The sequence below is a fragment of the Coregonus clupeaformis genome, chromosome 34 (assembly GCF_020615455.1).
Source record: "Coregonus clupeaformis isolate EN_2021a chromosome 34, ASM2061545v1, whole genome shotgun sequence".
In the NCBI taxonomy this organism is placed as follows: domain Eukaryota; kingdom Metazoa; phylum Chordata; class Actinopteri; order Salmoniformes; family Salmonidae; genus Coregonus; species Coregonus clupeaformis.
In genome coordinates, this window is record NC_059225.1 from 26,834,172 (window position 1) to 26,850,788 (window position 16,617).

Genomic DNA, 16,617 nt, shown 5'->3' on the forward strand with positions numbered 1-16,617 from the left:
GAAAGACCCAGCCACGTTTCATCTTCAATGCCCTTGCTGATGGAAGGAGGTTTTCACTCAAAATCTCACGATACATGGCCCCATTCATTATTTCCTTTACACGGATCAGTCGTCCTGGTCCATTTGCAGAAAAACAGCCCCAAAGCATGATGTTTCCACCCCCATGCTTCACAGTAGGTATGGTGTTCTTTGGATGCAACTCAGCATTCTTTGTCCTCCAAACACGACGAGTTGAGTTTTTACCAAAAAATTATATTTTGGTTTCATCTGACCATATGACATTCTCCCAATCCTCTTCTAGATCATACAAATGCACTCTAGCAAACTTCAGACGGGCCTGGACATGTACTGGCTTAAGCAGGGGGACACGTCTGGCACAGCAGGATTTGAGTCCTTGGCGGCGTAGTGTGTTTCTGATGGAAGGCTTTGTTACTTTGGTCCCAGCTCTCTGCAGGTCATTCACTAGGTCCCCCCGTGTGGTTCTGGGATTTTTGCTCACCGTTCTTGTGATCATTTTGACCCCACGGGGTGAGATCTTGCGTGGAGCTCCATATCGAGGGAGATTATCAGTGGTCTTGTATGTCTTCCATTTCCTAATAATTGCTCCCACAGTTGATTTATTCAAATCAAGCTGCTTACCTATTGCGGATTCAGTCTTCCCAGCCTGGTGCAGGTCTACAATTTTGTTTCTGGTGTCCTTTGACAGCTCTTTGGTCTTGGCCATAGTGGAGTTTGGAGTGTGACTGTTTGAGGTTGTGGACAGGTGTCTTTTATACTGATAACAAGTTCAAACAGGTGCCATTAATACAGGTAACGAGTGGAGGACAGAGGAACCTCTTAAAGAAGAAGTTTCAGGTCTGTGAGAGCCAGAAATCTTGCTTGTTTGTAGGTGATCAAATACTTATTTTCCACCATAATTTGCAAATAAATTCATAAAAAATCCTACAATGTGATTTGCTGGATATTTTTTTCTCATTTTGTCTGTCATAGTTGACGTGTACCTATGATGAAAATTACAGGCCTCTCTCATCATTTTAAGTGGGAGAACTTGCACAATTGGTGGCTGACTAAATACTTTTTTCCCCCACTGTACGTATTTAACCCCTTGAGTCAATACATGTTACAATCACCTTTGGCAGTCAGTCTTTTTGGGTAAGTCTCTAAGAGCTTTGCACAACTGCATTGTACAAATTTGCACATTATTCTTTTTAAAAATCTTCAAGCTCTGTCAAGTCGGTTTTTGATCATTGCTAGACAGCCTTTTTCAAGTCTTCCCATAGATTATCAAGCCAATTTAAGTCGAAACTGTAACTAGGCCACTCAGGAACATTCAACGTTGTCTTTGTAAGCAACTCCAGTGTATATTTGGCCTTGTGTTTTAGGATATTGTCCTGCTGAAAGGTGAATTTGTCTCCCAGTGTCTGTTGGAAAGCAGACAACCAGGTTTTGCTCTAGAATTTTGCCTGTGCTTAGCTCTATTCCGTTTATTTTTATCATAAAGAAAACCCTAGTCCTTGCCGATGACAAGCATACCCATAACATGATGTAGCCACCACCATGCTTGACAATATGATGAGTGGTACTCAGTGCTGTGTTGGATTTGCTCCAAACATAACGTTTTGTATTCAGGACAAAAAGTTAATTTCTTTGCCACATTTTTTGCAGTTTTACTTTAGTGCCTTATTGCAAACGTGCATGTGTTTGAATATTTTTATTCTGTACAGGCTTCCTTCTTTACACTCTGTCAATTAGGTTAGTATTGTGGTTAGTAAAATGTTGTTGATCCATACCCAGTTTTCTCCCATCACAGCCATTAAATTCTGAAACTGTTTTAAAGTCACTATTGGCCTCAAGGTAAAATCCTTGAGCGGATTCCTTCCTTATCTTTGTAGTGACTGGGTGTATTGATACACCATCCAATGTAATTAATAACTGCACCATGCTCAAAGGGATATTCAATGTCTGCTTTTTATTTTATTGTTACCCATCCATCAATAGGTGCCCTTCTTTACAAGGCATAGGAAAACCTCACTGGTCTTTGTGGTTGAATCTGTGTTTGAAATTCACTGCTTGACTGGGGGACCTTACAGACAATTGTATGTTTGGGGTATCATTTTAAACACTATTATTGCACACAGAGTGAGTCCATGCAATTTATGTGACTAGTTAAGCACATTTCTACTCCTGGACTTATTTAGGCTTGCCATAACAAAGGAGTTGAATACTTATTGACTCAAGACATTTCAGCTTCTAATTTTTAATGAATGTGTAAGAATTTCTAAAAACATAACTCCACTTTGACATTATGGGATATTGTGTGTAAGCCAGTGACAAAATGTCTCAATTTAATCCACTTTAAATTAAGGATGTGAATACTTTCTGAAGGCACTGAATGGCATAGGGTGCCATTTGGGATGCAGCCTGGACAGTTTGTACTGTCTGATGGAGGGAGAGGAAGAGGCTTTGCAGGGAGAGATGATTTTAAATGAACTGACCTTTTCAGGAGGTATCGCTAATCTAGTCACATGAAACGGCAATTTATGAGGAGGGAAATGTTCATTTACTAGTAATGAGCATCTATCAATCACTATGACAGGGGGATTACACAGAGGAGAGAGAATGGAGAGAATTAAGAATTGGAGGAGCGAGGGGGGGATTGAGAGAGGGAGAGAGAGAGAGAGAGAGCGCGTCTCTTCTCTACGCCTCCATAAAGGGGGGGGTGTTAAAGAAAACAACACCCTAATGTTTCATAAAAGCGAGGGTTTGAATGCCCAAACAGTATCAATCACAGGACGCTAGGGGCCTCATTTGCAGGCCGAAACGAAATAAAATATTTGACCTTGGTGACCTTCCCAACTTCCTACAGGCCTGCTTTCTCCGTACTACAGCAAGGCTGGCTTCTCCCAGCTACCCGCTAATTAGTTCAGGCGAAGAGGAACAAATTGTACTGTTGATTAATGTGTTGCTGGTCCGCACTTACTAACTCACCACACACACACCTACAGTTGAAGTAGGAAGTTTACATACACCTTAGCCAAATACATTTAAACTCAGTTTTTCACAATTCCTGACATTTAATCCTAGTAAAAATTCCTTGTTTTAGGTCAGTTAGGATCATCACTTTATTTTAAGAATGTGAAATGTCAGAATAATAGTAGAGAGAATTATTTATTTCAGCTTTTATTTATTTAATCACATTCCCAGTGGGTCAGAAATTTACATTTTAGTCATTTAGCAGACGCTCTTATCCAGAGCGATTTACAGTTAGTGAGTGCATACATCATTTTTTATACTGGCCCCCCGTGGGAAACGAACCCACAACCCTGGCGTTGCAAACGTCATGCTTTACCAAATGAACTACATCCCTGCCGGCCATTCCCTCCCCTACCCTGGACGACGCTGGGCCAATTGTGCGCCGCCCCATGGGTCTCCCGGTCGCGGCCAGCTACGACAGAGCTTGGATTCGAACCAGGATCTCTAGTGGCACAGCTAGCACTGCAATGCAATGCCTTAGACCACTGAGCCACACTTAATTAGTATTTGGTAGCATTGCCTTTAAATTGTTTAACTTTGGTCAAACGTTTCGGGTAGCCTTCCACAAGCTTCCCACAATAAGTTGGGTGAATTTTGGCCCATTCCTCCTGACAGAGCTGGTGTAACAGTCAGGATTGTAGGTTCTGTAGTTCTGCCCATACATTTTCTATAGGATTGAGGTCAGGGCTTTGTGACTCCCGAGTGGCGTAGCTCAGTTGGTAGGGTCGCCAGGGTTGTTGGTTCGATTGCCATGGGGGGACAGTATAAAAAATAATGTAAGTCGCTCTGGATAAGAGTGTCTGCTAAATGACTAAAATGTAGAAATGTGATGGCCACTCCAATACCTTGACTTTGTTGTCCTTAAGTCATTTTGCCACAACTTTGGAAGTATGCTTGGGGTCATTGTCCATTTGGAAGACCCATTTGCGACCAAGCTTTAACTTCCTGACTGATGTCTTGAGATGTTGCTTCAATATCTCCACATAATCTTCCTTCCTCATGATGCCATCTATTTTGTGAAGTGCACCAGTCCCTCCTGCAACAAAGCACCCCCACAGCATGATGCTGCCACGCCCGTGCTTCACGGTTGGGATGGTGTTCTTCGGCTTGCAATCGACCCCCTTTTTTCTCCAAACATAACGATGGTCATTATGGCCAAACAGTTCTGTTTTTGTTTCATCAGACCAGAGGACATTTCTCCAAAAAGTACCATCTTGCAGTTGCAAACCGTAGTCTGGCTTTCTTATGGCGGTTTTGGAGCAGTGGCTTCTTCCTTGCTGAAAGGCTTTTCAGGTTATGTTGATATAGGACTTGTTTTACTGTGGATATAGATACTTTTGTACCTGTTTCCTCCAGCATCTTCACAAGGTCCTTTGCTGTTCTGGGATTGATTTGCACTTTTCGCACCAAAGTACGTTAATCTCTAGGATGAACGCGTCTCCTTCCTGAGCGGTATGACGGCTGCGTGGTCCCATGGTGTTTATACTTGCGTACTATTGTTTGTACAGATAAACGTGGTACTTTCAGGCGTTTGGAAATTGCTCCCAAGGATGAACCAGACTTGTGGAGGTCTACACATTTTTTTCTGAGGTCTAGGCTGATTTCTTTTCATTTTCCCATGATGTCAAGCAAAGAGGCACTGAGTTTGAAGGTAGGCCTTGAAATACATCCACAGGTACACCTCCAATTGACTCAAAGTATGTCAATTAGCCTATCAGAAGCTTCTAAAGCCATGACATCATTTTCTGTAATTTTCCAATCTGTTTAAAGGCACAGTCAACTTAGTGTATGTCAACTTCTGATCCATTTGGAATTGTGATACAGTGAATTATAAGTGAAATAATCTGTCTGTAAACAATTGTTGGAAAAATTACGTGTGTCATGCACAAAGTAGATGTCCTAACCGACTTGCCAAAACTATAGTTTGTTAACAAGAAATTTGTGGAGTGGTTGAAAAACAAGTTTTAATGACTCCAACCTAAGTGTATGTAAACTTCCGACTTCAACTGTACCTCTCAATGTATTCAATGTATTCACAGTAATGCATTACACATGCACATACATATGCAGAGTTTCGGAGGAGGTGATTGGTGTATAGGGGATGATGACGATGGGATTACTTTCAAATCAGGTTCTGAGAGCCTATAATTGTGTTTTACCTGGCAGTGAATGAGACGGCGCTAATGAGCCCCCCCACACACACACTTTTGATCTGAAATCACCATAACCCACTAATTAAAGTCTGAAGTCAGAGATTTCCGAGTTCCCAGTTGTTATGAAAACACGTCTCAGAGGGAGGGAGAAAGCAGCAGAGGGTCTGCCTCTCACGGTCCCTGCTCTCTCCTTCCTTTCCTCTGGTGAGACTGACCAGAGAGAGTACACCGTCTTCCACCTGATGGTGAAACTCAAGTCGCACCACATCTGCTTCATGCACAAATTCATGTTGTTCCAATGACCAGAGCAAGTTAAATATTCTTTGATATTAAAATAGACAACGCTATTAACAATAAAAATGCTGAGCCATCAATAAACTTGGCTACTAATTCATTGCAGCTGCAGAGCGAGTGGAATTAGGTAGAAGCACATTTTGTTTTGTAATAGTGTTTAATAAAAACAGTGTAGACAGTGCTGAATAAAAACTTTAACATGAACTCACTCATAAAAACAGCAGCTCTTTGCTATATTCTTTGACAGTCTCTCTGTGGTCCTGGTTTTAAAATGTATTCAATCTTACCTAGGCTAGTATCAAACTTAGCTGTGGCCGGGGTCATGGAAGCTCTGTAGGCACAGTGATTTGAGCCATCTGTTTGGCCAGTGCAGTGGGCACACTCGATTTAGCCACAGATCTCCCAGTCCGGAGTTTATCTTTTCAGACACATTATATGGTTCAAAATGGAAACACGTTGCTTACCCGGTGTGCAGTACTTCTGAATCAAGTGCATCTACCGCCAACAGCGCAACACAAATAAATAAAAAAAGGAGTGCAAGCTTTCCTACAAAAATGTTTGGTGATCGACTAGTAATGCCTTGAAGATCGACCAGTCGATTGCAATTGACTGGTTGGTGACCACTGGTTTAGACCATTTGGACGTTTTGATGGACTTGGAGTGAGCTTCTCTGTTCTCGTCTTCTCCTGCTTCAACCATGCAGTGCGGGTAGCAAAAGTGATTGAAATGATATTTTCCTGTATATCTAAAAATGACCATATATTCTGATTGTTTCAAGCAAAACTACCAAAACTATCAGTGATGGTGTACCTGAACAATCTAAATAAAATCTAATGTAAGCCCTGATCCAGTAAAACACAATTGTAAACAGCACATTTGGTAAAAATAACCTTGCAAATTACATTGGCTGTCACTCAACTAATAAAGCCTAATATTTTACAAGTCATTTTACAATCATTTGAAAGCTGCAAACCACATGCAGATGTGCCAGATTAGGAATAGGCCTACCTCTCGTTGGTCAGTGAGTGAAGATACGCACAGCGCACAATTTGACTAGGCTACTGATATTACCTGGGGTTGATCGGCATGCAAAATGACTTGTAGATCAATGACTGTCAACATAATTACATGCTTAGTTCGACACTGAAGGAGAGTGGTCAAACTGCATAGTAGTCACAAAAGATTATGTATTTTCGGAAGGTAGAAAGTAATTTCAGCAAAACATTTCAGCGAACCGGCGATTCGGAACATTTGAATGGATTTTCTGACAGATGCATGCTACATTTGGATCGGTTTGGGATCCCGCAGACCGATGCACTCATATCTTAAACATTTAAACCGGCGACCGATGCATATCGGTGAATTGTTACATCCCTACTATATAGTGCACTACCCTCTGGTTAAAAATAGTGCTCTAAATAGTCTGCTTACCAAATGTCACCCTATGCCCTAAGGGGTGAGTCAACATGTCTTTCACTACACAGCTCAAGGACCGGGATCATACTAGACACAACAGTCTCACACACAGACCAAGGCCTATTCTCATTTTGTCCCTTTTTCCTTTTGTTTTAAATACATTAAACAAACAGACTTCAACAAGGTCCTCCAAGGCTATTAGCATTGTAAATGGCCCTTAGCTGGTGTTAACTTAGCATCCTTGGCCCATGATGCAGGCAGGCCACATGCTAGCTGTGTTCTGGACTATCTCTTCAAACAGGCTAATGCTCCGTATCCACCAGCCAACCGACTGGACAGGGCAGTGGCCACCACTCTTCAAAGCTCTTTGGCAGCCATTTCGTATTTGAAAAGACACCAAAGCAGGGTATAGGCTATTTGTGAAGGGCTTAAACATGTGGAGGTGGTTCCAACCTCTTCAAATGACTGGACAGGCCACCGCACTTTGGCAGTCATTTTGATAAAACAATGTTACAGACAAAGCGAATATTGAACAAAAGCACCAAAGCAGGGTACTACTGCATATGAAGGGCTTAAAACATATACCACTTAGTGGTGGTTCCAACTTCTTCAAACTACTCACATTTCTCGAGTGCGTCCATAGCAGCTCCCATCTCTGCCTGTTGGATACTGGATTGAAAAGGAAAAAATAAAAAATCAACACATTTCAAAAAGAGGGAAAGACAGACAATAAATAAAAGGTCTTTAGCATATTCAAAACATCCTTTTCAAATGCTGTAGTCTGAGAGCAGGCCAAAGACACAGGATTATATAAAAATGTTTTTTGTTCCTCCCAACAATCGCAAGTAGCTAGCACCATGCATACATCTCACAGAGGTATCTAAGCCTTTGGGCCAGGCGCTCTCTCAGCATGTGTACTGTTTACCGTACTGCTCTCTGTAAATATTATATTATGTGATCATAGGCAAGTGGCGGGGGGGGTAGTGGGGCTTACGTTTAGTAAATATAAAACAGTAAGCTGGGTAGAGATACTATGGAGGGGACAAAGTTATCGCCAGCTTAGAGGCAGAGAGCGCTCTTTCAAGAGGGCCATGGAAAGGGATTTTCAACGCAGAGGGGTGAGAGATGTTTGATGGATTTTGTATTATTCCTAAGCTGAGCAGAATGGTTTTATCTCCTCTCTGAAAGGGCCTTCCTTCACGCAGCGATTCACATTTTCTTTACCCTACGGTTCTTTGTAAAAGCCTCCCCAACCCTCTGAAGAGAAACATCACAGGTAGAACCAAACCAAACCCTAGCTAGCCCTGGAGAAAGTCTGTCTCAAATGGCACCCTATTCACTTTATAGTGCACTACTTTTGACCAAAGCCCTCTGGGTGCACTATGAAGGAAATAGGGTGCCTATTGTGCCACAACCTGACTCTCTCTCTTTGTCACAGAGCATTTCCCCAGCCATCCCAGCTAGCCCTAGCTCTAGTCCAGGGCATTAGTGAAGGAAGGCTCAGCGTTAGCAAACCGCACTAATGTCCTGGACCAGACCTAGCTCCGGAGAGAGACTCACTGTGTGTGGTCTCTCGCCCTTTGTCACAGGGCATTTCCCCTCCTAAATATGATGTTTCTATAATACCATTTATGTCAATTCAATAATGAATCGATTCATTTTCATTCCGCATAAAGTCCCTCCCAATAGAACCGCCACAGAGCTTAATTGCTATAATAAACACCATCAATAAAACATGGCCATTATTTCTAGAGCCCATTAGCCGTGCATTGAGCAGAGCGGAGCACACTAAAGACTGCATCCTAAATGCCACCCTATTCCCTGTGTAGTACACTACTAAAGTAGTGCACTATATAGGGACTAAGGTGCCATTTGAGACATGCTAACTCGGCCTAACGGGTGGCTGCGGTGGGTCTACTGTACGTACCTTGGGCCCTTGCCACAACCTATCCTCTCTCCTTTGAAGTACACAGCCACAGTGTAGGTCCGTGCGTGAGACGGCCCCACTGTCTGCAGGGTCCTGCAACAAACGGTTGAAAAGGAGATGGGATGAGCGACAGAGAAAGAGAGGAAAACAGGAGGAGAGAAATAATGACAGAAGTGAGAAAGCTCAAGGACACTCGACGTTGGTATTGTTCTTCTGAACAAAAAAACTGCCTGCCTGCGTGCTAAAGACTGGCCTGGGTTGAGAGAGAGATGAAAAAGAGAGGAAAATACATGAGAACACTTTCATTCGTCTGGGCGTGGCTTGACAGTGTACAGAAGCCATCTGAGGGACAGATACAATAAAGGCAATAAAAGGCCCCTCATCATCACTGGATGGTATAAAAGATGCGTGTTCTTCTGCTACACAGAAGACAAAAACAAAGAAGTAAAATAATGACAATGCTCTCTGACGGACCATCAGGCTTTGGTGTTATGTAGAAATACATGAGCAACCAGCAAACTCAGGGAGAAAGACATGGAAAAAGATATCACAATCATATCATATGAAACATTTAAAAATACATTTGACATCACCATTTTCAGTTAGATTCCAGCAGGGAGAACAGAGGACAAGTAAACAAACAACACTTGTAGATGTCTAAAATGTTAACATTAGCATAAACCACACACCGACACCCTAAATTATTAACAGACAATTTATTTATTTCAGGGGTGCTATAAATGTTTTATGCAATGTGGTCACTTACGGCATTTCATCAATAATTCAATCATATTTCTCACTTACAAATGAAGAGGCCTGTGGCATGTTCTGAACAAATACTAACGGTTCCTCAGCCCTGCTGAATTCTGAAACAAACCTCGACAGGGAAAACTGTCACTTGGAATTAGAATCTCTGAAAGCAGCAGAAACCAGAGAAAACGTTAGAATATGGGGATATTCGGTAGCATTAGTGAACTATCACTTCCAAGCAGATCACACATACAGTAGAGTACAGACAGACATAATATGTATGTCTGTATTGATTTTATGGATCACAGGCTACCCTGGAAAACAGGCAATTGTTACCGAGTGGATTGTCCTGCATAAATAAATACAATGAATGAATGAAAGTGCCGACAGATAGAAAAAGTACAGTACAGGCAGTTTGTGACTTTCTCTCAGGCTCTTAGATTCTGTAATAATGGCCACAGACTCAGTCTAGTTCTTCGTACAGCTAGTGAGGGGGAGAGTAGTCGCTCTCTGAAGGGGGCCTATAACCCTGTGTGACTCGCCAATTAACTTCATGCTAAAAGCGCTTGAGTAACCCTGTGTGTAATGCACTTTAAACCCTCCTACACCAAGACTCATATAGAGTGGTGGTTCAGGGTGAGGGGTCATCAATGTCTAGGTGAGTTCAACAAGGGTTCTGTTTGTGGCGAACATGTTACCTAGTAACAATGTCAGTTGAACTATTTTTTTATTGATAAGGTTAGAAATAATGATTTTTAATTGAAATAATAATTGTGTCCTTCAAACTTTGCTTTCGTCAAAGAATCCTCCATTTGCAGCAATTACAGCCTTGCAGACCTTTGGCATTCTAGTTGTCAATTTGTTGAGGTAATCTGAAGAGATTTGACCCCATGCTTCCTGAAGCACCTCCCACAAGTTGGATTGGCTTGATGGGCACTTCTGACGTACCACACGGTCAAGCTGCTCCCACAACGGTTGAGATCCGGTGACTGTGCTGGCCACTCCATTATAGACAGATTATCAGCTGAATGCTTCTTCGCTAAACAGTTCTTGCATAGTTTGGAGCTGTGCTTTGGGTCATTGTCCTGTTGTAGGCGGAAATTGGCTCCAATCAAGTGCTGTCCACAGGGTATGGCATGGCGTAGCAAAATGGAGCGATAGCCTACCTTCTTCAAGATCCCTTTTACCCTGTACAAATCTCTCACTTTACCACCACCAAAGCACCCCCAGACCATCACATTGCCTACACCATGCTTGACAGATGGCATCAAGCACTCCTCCAGCATCTTTTCATTTGGTCTGCGTCTCACAAATGCTCTTCTTTGTGATCCGAACACCTCAAACTTCGATTTGTCTGTCCATAACACTTTTTTCCAATCTTCCTCTGTCCAGTGTCTGTGTTATTCTACCCATCTTAATCTTTTATTTCTATTGGCCAGTCTGAGATATGGCTTTTTCTTTGCAACTCCACCTAGAGTCGCCTCTTCACTGTTGACGTTGAGGCTGGTGTTTTGGGGGTACTATTTAATGAAGCTACCAGTTGGGGACCTGTGAGGCGTCTGTTTCTCAAACTAGACACTAATGTATTTGTCCTCTTGCTCAGTTGTGCACTGGGGCCTCCCACTCCTCTTTATATTCTGGTTAGAGCAAATTTGTGCTGTTCTGTGAAGGGAGTAGTAAACAGTGTTGTACGAGATATTCAGTTTCTTGGCAATTTCCTCGCATGGAATAGCCTTCATTTCTCAGAACAAGAATAGACCGACGAGTTTCAGAAGAAAGTTCTTTGTTTCTGGCCATTTTGAGCCTGCAATCGAACCCACAATTGCTGATGCTCTAGATACTCAACTAGTCTCAAGAAGGCCAGTTTATTGCTTCTTTAATCAGCACAACAGTTTTCAGCTGTGCTAACATAATTTCAAAAAGGTTTTTTTAATGATCAATTAGCCTTTTAAAATGATAAACTTGGATTAGCAAACAACGTGCCATTGGAATACAGGACTGATGGTTGCTGATAATGGGCCTATGTAGTAGATATTCCACCCCCCAAAAAAATCTGCCGTTCCAGCTACAATAGCCATTTACAACATTAACAATGTCTACACTGTATTTCTGATCAATTTTATGTTATTTTAATGGACAAAAACGTTGCTTTTCTTTCAAAAACAAGGACATTTCTAAGTGACCCCAAACTTTTGAACGGTAGTGTGTGTGTGTATATATATATATCCACACTATGAGGTTGGAATAATACTGTGAAAATATGACAATTATGATAATACCCTATTAGAGAAAGAGCCGACCACCAAAGTGCGTCCCAAATGGCACCCTATTCCCCTATATAATGCTTTATCTTTGACCTGGTCAAAAGTAGTGCACTATATTGGGAATAGGGTGCCATTTCAGACACATCCGAAACCCTGCTATCAGAACCCCTGTGTTGCTTCTCATTAAATATTCAGACCTTAATCCGAATCAAATCTCTCAAGTTCTTAATACACTGTGGTGAATTCAAAACAGGCTGGTCCTGTAACCCACATACACACGGTTGTCAGTTATCAGGGAGACACTTAGCCTAGTTCATTTCGCCTTGGAATTTGGAAAGCTGTCCGTCAAACGACACTTGCCCCTTGACCTTTTGTCAAATAAGAGGTTTCTTTGAAAGTAGTGTTTATTTATCCCAACAACAAAGACCTTTACACAACACATCACACCCATTCACTATGTTCTGTTAGGGGAGCCTGTCAAGGTTGCCTGTGTGTGGTGAATGGGGGGGTGTAAATAAATGTGTGTATGTGTGTGTGTGTGGGTGGGGGGGGGGTTATTCATTTCACACACTCCTCCAGTGGCTTTTCATTACTCCATTTGAGATAAGCACGTGAAAGTAGGAAAAATTAAATAGCTGATGTTGAGAGAGCGAGAGAGAGAGAGAGCGAGAGAGAAAGGGAGCGAGAGAGAAAGCAAGAGCGGGAGAGAACAGGTTGTATGGAGGGAGCAGTAGCTTACTTGTAGAGGGGGATGTCGGGCTCCTTGCCCTCCGTGCGCAGGGTCAGGCAGCACTGCTGGAGCTGGGATTTAGGATCGTTCCAATCCTGGTTCAGGATAAACTCCTGCAACACACACACACACACATTTAACACTTCACAAATACTGTCGAGCAACAATTACAAACTCTCTACCTCTCTTCCCCTCCCTTTCCCCTGCTTTCATTGCTTCCCTGACTCTCTTTCCCGCTTTCCACCTCTTATCCTACTCTCACTTTTTGTTCTTCTTTGGCTCTCTCCATCTCCCTGACTTTTCTCTCTCTGCAGTGGGCACAAATCACAGGCTACTTAAGACAAAAGTGTCTCCTGCCTGCTCCTAGCAGAGCCAGAAATACAGAGCTCTCTCTCTCTCTGGGAGTCTCCCAGGTGTGCAGGCCTGATACATTCTCCAATCCAAAGGGACTTCTAAAAGCACTTCCATTAACAGGAAAGCAGCCATGATATAAAAGGGACACTTTGAATCTATAACTGTCTGTTCCTATTCATTTTCTACAAAGAGGGGTTCCGCATGCCCTTGTAGCCGATGCTCTCTCTCGACTCCCTCTTTTTCGTTCCCTCTCCCTCTCTGGGGGGCATCCCTACCCCTCCTTCTTGCCTTCAGCAATAAAAGATTTGTACTATTTTGTTTTGATCCCAAAACACATGCACATACATCGCACAACTACGTACACACACACACGTGTACTCAAAGGCAAAGATTACAAGGACATAATGGTACCATATATGTCCTTTTACTTTCTTCCAGAAGATTCTATGAAGCAATAATACACTGCTCAAATAAATAAAGGGAACACTAAAATAACACATCCTAGATCTGAATGAATGAAATAATCTTATTAAATACTTTTTTCTTTACATAGTTGAATGTGCTGACAACAAAATCACACAAAAATTATCAATGGAAATCAAATTTATCAACCCATGGAGGTCTGGATTTGGAGTCACCCTCAAAATTAAAGTGGAAAACCACACTACAGGCTGATCCAACCTTGATCTGATGTCCTTAAAACAAGTCAAAATGAGGCTCAGTAGTGTGTGTGGCCTCCACGTGCTTGTATGACCTCCCTACAACGCCTGGGCATGCTCCTGATGAGGTGGCGGATGGTCTCCTGAGGGATCTCCTCCCAGACCTGGACTAAAGCATCCGCCAACTCCTGGACAGTCTGTGGTGCAACGTGGCGTTGGTGGATGGAGCGAGACATGATGTCCCAGATGTGCTCAATTGGATTCAGGTCTGGGGAACGGGCGGGCCAGTCCATAGCATCAATGCCTTCCTCTTGCAGGAACTGCTGACACACTCCAGCCACATGAGGTCTAGCATTGTCTTGCATTAGGAGGAACCCAGGGCCAACCGCACCAGCATATGGTCTCACAAGGGGTCTGAGGATCTCATCTCATTACCTAATGGCAGTCAGGCTACCTCTGGCGAGCACATGGAGGGATGTAAGGCCCCCCAAAGAAATGCCACCCCACACCATGACTGACCCACCGCCAAACCGGTCATGCTGGAGGATGTTGCAGGCAGCAGAACGTTCTCCACGGCGTCTCCAGACTCTGTCACGTCTGTCACGTGCTCAGTGTGAACCTGCTTTCATCTGTGAAGAGCACAGGGCGCCAGTGGCGAATTTGCCAATCTTGGGAGTTCTCTGGCAAATGCCAAACGTCCTGCATGGTGTTGGGCTGTAAGCACAACCCCCACCTGTGGACGTCGGGCCCTCATACCACCCTCATGGAGTCTGTTTCTGACCGTTTGAGCAGACACATGCCCATCTGTGGCCTGCTGGAGGTCATTTTGCAGGGCTCTGGCAGTGCTCCTCCTGCTCCTCTTTGCACAAAGGCGGAGGTAGCAGTCCTGCTGCTGGGTTTTTGCCCTCCTACGGCCTCCTCCACGTCTCCTGATGTACTGGCCTGTCTCTTGATAGCGCCTCCATGCTCTGGACACTACGCTGACAGACACAGCAAACCTTCTTGCCACAGCTCTCATTGATGTGCCATCCTGGATGAGCTGCACTACCTGAGCCACTTGTGTGGGTTGTAGACTCCGTCTCATGCTACCACTAGAGTGAAAGCACCGCCAGCATTCAAAAGTGACCAAAACATCAGCCAGGAAGCATAGGAACTGAGAAGTGGTCTGTGGTCACCACCTGCAAAACCAGTCCTTTATTGGGGGTGTCTTGCTAATTGCCTATAATTTCCACCTGTTGTCTATTCCATTTGCAGAACAGCATGTGACATTTATTGTCAATCATTGTTGCTTCCTAAGTGGACAGTTTGATTTCACAGAAGTGTGATTGACTTGGAGTTACATTGTGTTTTTTAAGTGTTCCCTTAATTTTTTTGAGCAGTGTATATAGCCTCTTAGAAAGTCTGTGTCCCAAATTGCTCCCTATTCCCTACATAGTGCATAACTTTAGGAAATAGTGGCCCCTATGGGGCCTGGACAAATATAAGCACCCACCAATATATTATAATATAGGGAGCCCTTTGGGACAAAGTCTGAAAGGCTATGTGAAGAGATGTGTTGGGTCTTTTTCACAACTTTCTGGTGGAAATCTCTCTCTCGCTCTCTCTCTCTCAGCTCCTCAATGGCCAACCAGCCTCCCAGAAGACCCACAGACACAATTAGCACACCACTGTAGGCTGAGCCATCACCTTCACACAGTGTGTGTGAGTGTGAAAAGGAGGTAGCCCTAGTGTGTGTGTGTGTAAGCAGCAGTCTTTTTCTCGACCTTTCTAACAGGAAGAACAGTTCCACCAACCTGTTCATCCTACAGACAGAATGTCTTCTTTTAAGGGAGGGAGAGGAGGAGGGTGGCAGGTCCACCAACCTATTCATCTTACAGAGATTCACTTCTCTAAATCTCACCAATTTACTGATACGTCACATCTCCTGCCATCTAATACGAAAGGAGGCTTAAGAGAGGTCTTTCTGAATGAACACCACACCCACCATCTGAAACACTTGAGAAACAACAGCAACAACACCTTAGAACAGAACAGCGCTGGCTACATCAGTGGTGGTGGGGGATCAATATCTAAACATTCACTAACAACCCAATAACAGTAGCTAGCATAGACCCGACCGCAACCAGCACCCATTAAAGATGACTACAATAGGACCGTACATCCATGCGAAGACCGTTGAGGAGTCAAGCACCACTTGAGCGCCGCTCATCAAAGCTAGTGCTATTAGTTTAGCCATTAGCTGCCCTGGCCTCTCCTCTCCTCTCTACCGGTAGTACATAGAAAAGAGAAGAGAAGAGTGCTCATTGATTGGTGAGTGAGTGCCCTATCGCGGTTGTGGGGAGGCTGGCTGTCGATGGGATCAGAGGAGAGAGCGTGAGTCCTCACCTTCAGACATGCACGCGTTCAGACACACATGGGAGATTGCGCGCGGCGCACGCACACTCACCTTCAGTCGAGGGAAGAAGCAGACGTTCATGAAGGTGTGAACGTACTCCAAATCCTTATCGATGTAGAGCGCCGCGATGAAAGCTGCCGATGACAGAAGAGAGGAAAGAACAATGAACGAGTGATGAAAGAGAGAGGAAGAGAGGAGAGGCTACATAACGGAGGGGATGAAAGGGAGAGCCGATGTTTAAGAAGGTAACGTCGGACAAATATAAAAGCTGCTTTGTGGTTAACAACAACATTAACACGAGAGGAGAGGGGGAGGTTATGGAAGTGGTTTTAAATCGACTGAATGGAACCGGATAGACCATGATGGCTGTCTGCTGCTGCCGATCTGGGCCCGTATCCACAAAGCTTCTCAGAGTAGGAGTGCTGATCTAGGATCAGTTTCGCTGTTTAGATCATAACGAATAAGATTATATGGACAGATCCTAGATCGGCACTCCTACTCCGAGATGCTTTGTTATTACGAGCCCTGGACTCAATAATAAAGGCAACCATAAAAATTGCACAGACATCAAAAGGAAATGGAACATAATAACAAGTCTACCGCTGCAGGCCCTTCTTCAGGTTGTCTAAACCATTTTTGGGA

At 43.6% G+C, this 16,617-nt stretch overlaps 1 protein-coding gene across 2 annotated transcripts in view; it reads right to left on the minus strand.

The window, feature by feature from the left end:
- Positions 1-16,617, minus strand: part of drosha (drosha ribonuclease III) — a 146,999-nt gene that overhangs the window by 22,471 nt on the left and 107,911 nt on the right. For both annotated transcript variants that reach the window (XM_041861997.2, XM_041861996.2), the window contains exons 28-31: positions 16,027-16,109; positions 12,577-12,680; positions 8,824-8,916; positions 7,519-7,565 (exon numbers count right to left, since the gene is read on the minus strand). In XM_041861997.2, the coding sequence (XP_041717931.2) occupies positions 7,519-7,565; positions 8,824-8,916; positions 12,577-12,680; positions 16,027-16,109 (327 nt within the window). The remainder of the gene's footprint in view (positions 1-7,518; positions 7,566-8,823; positions 8,917-12,576; positions 12,681-16,026; positions 16,110-16,617) is intronic.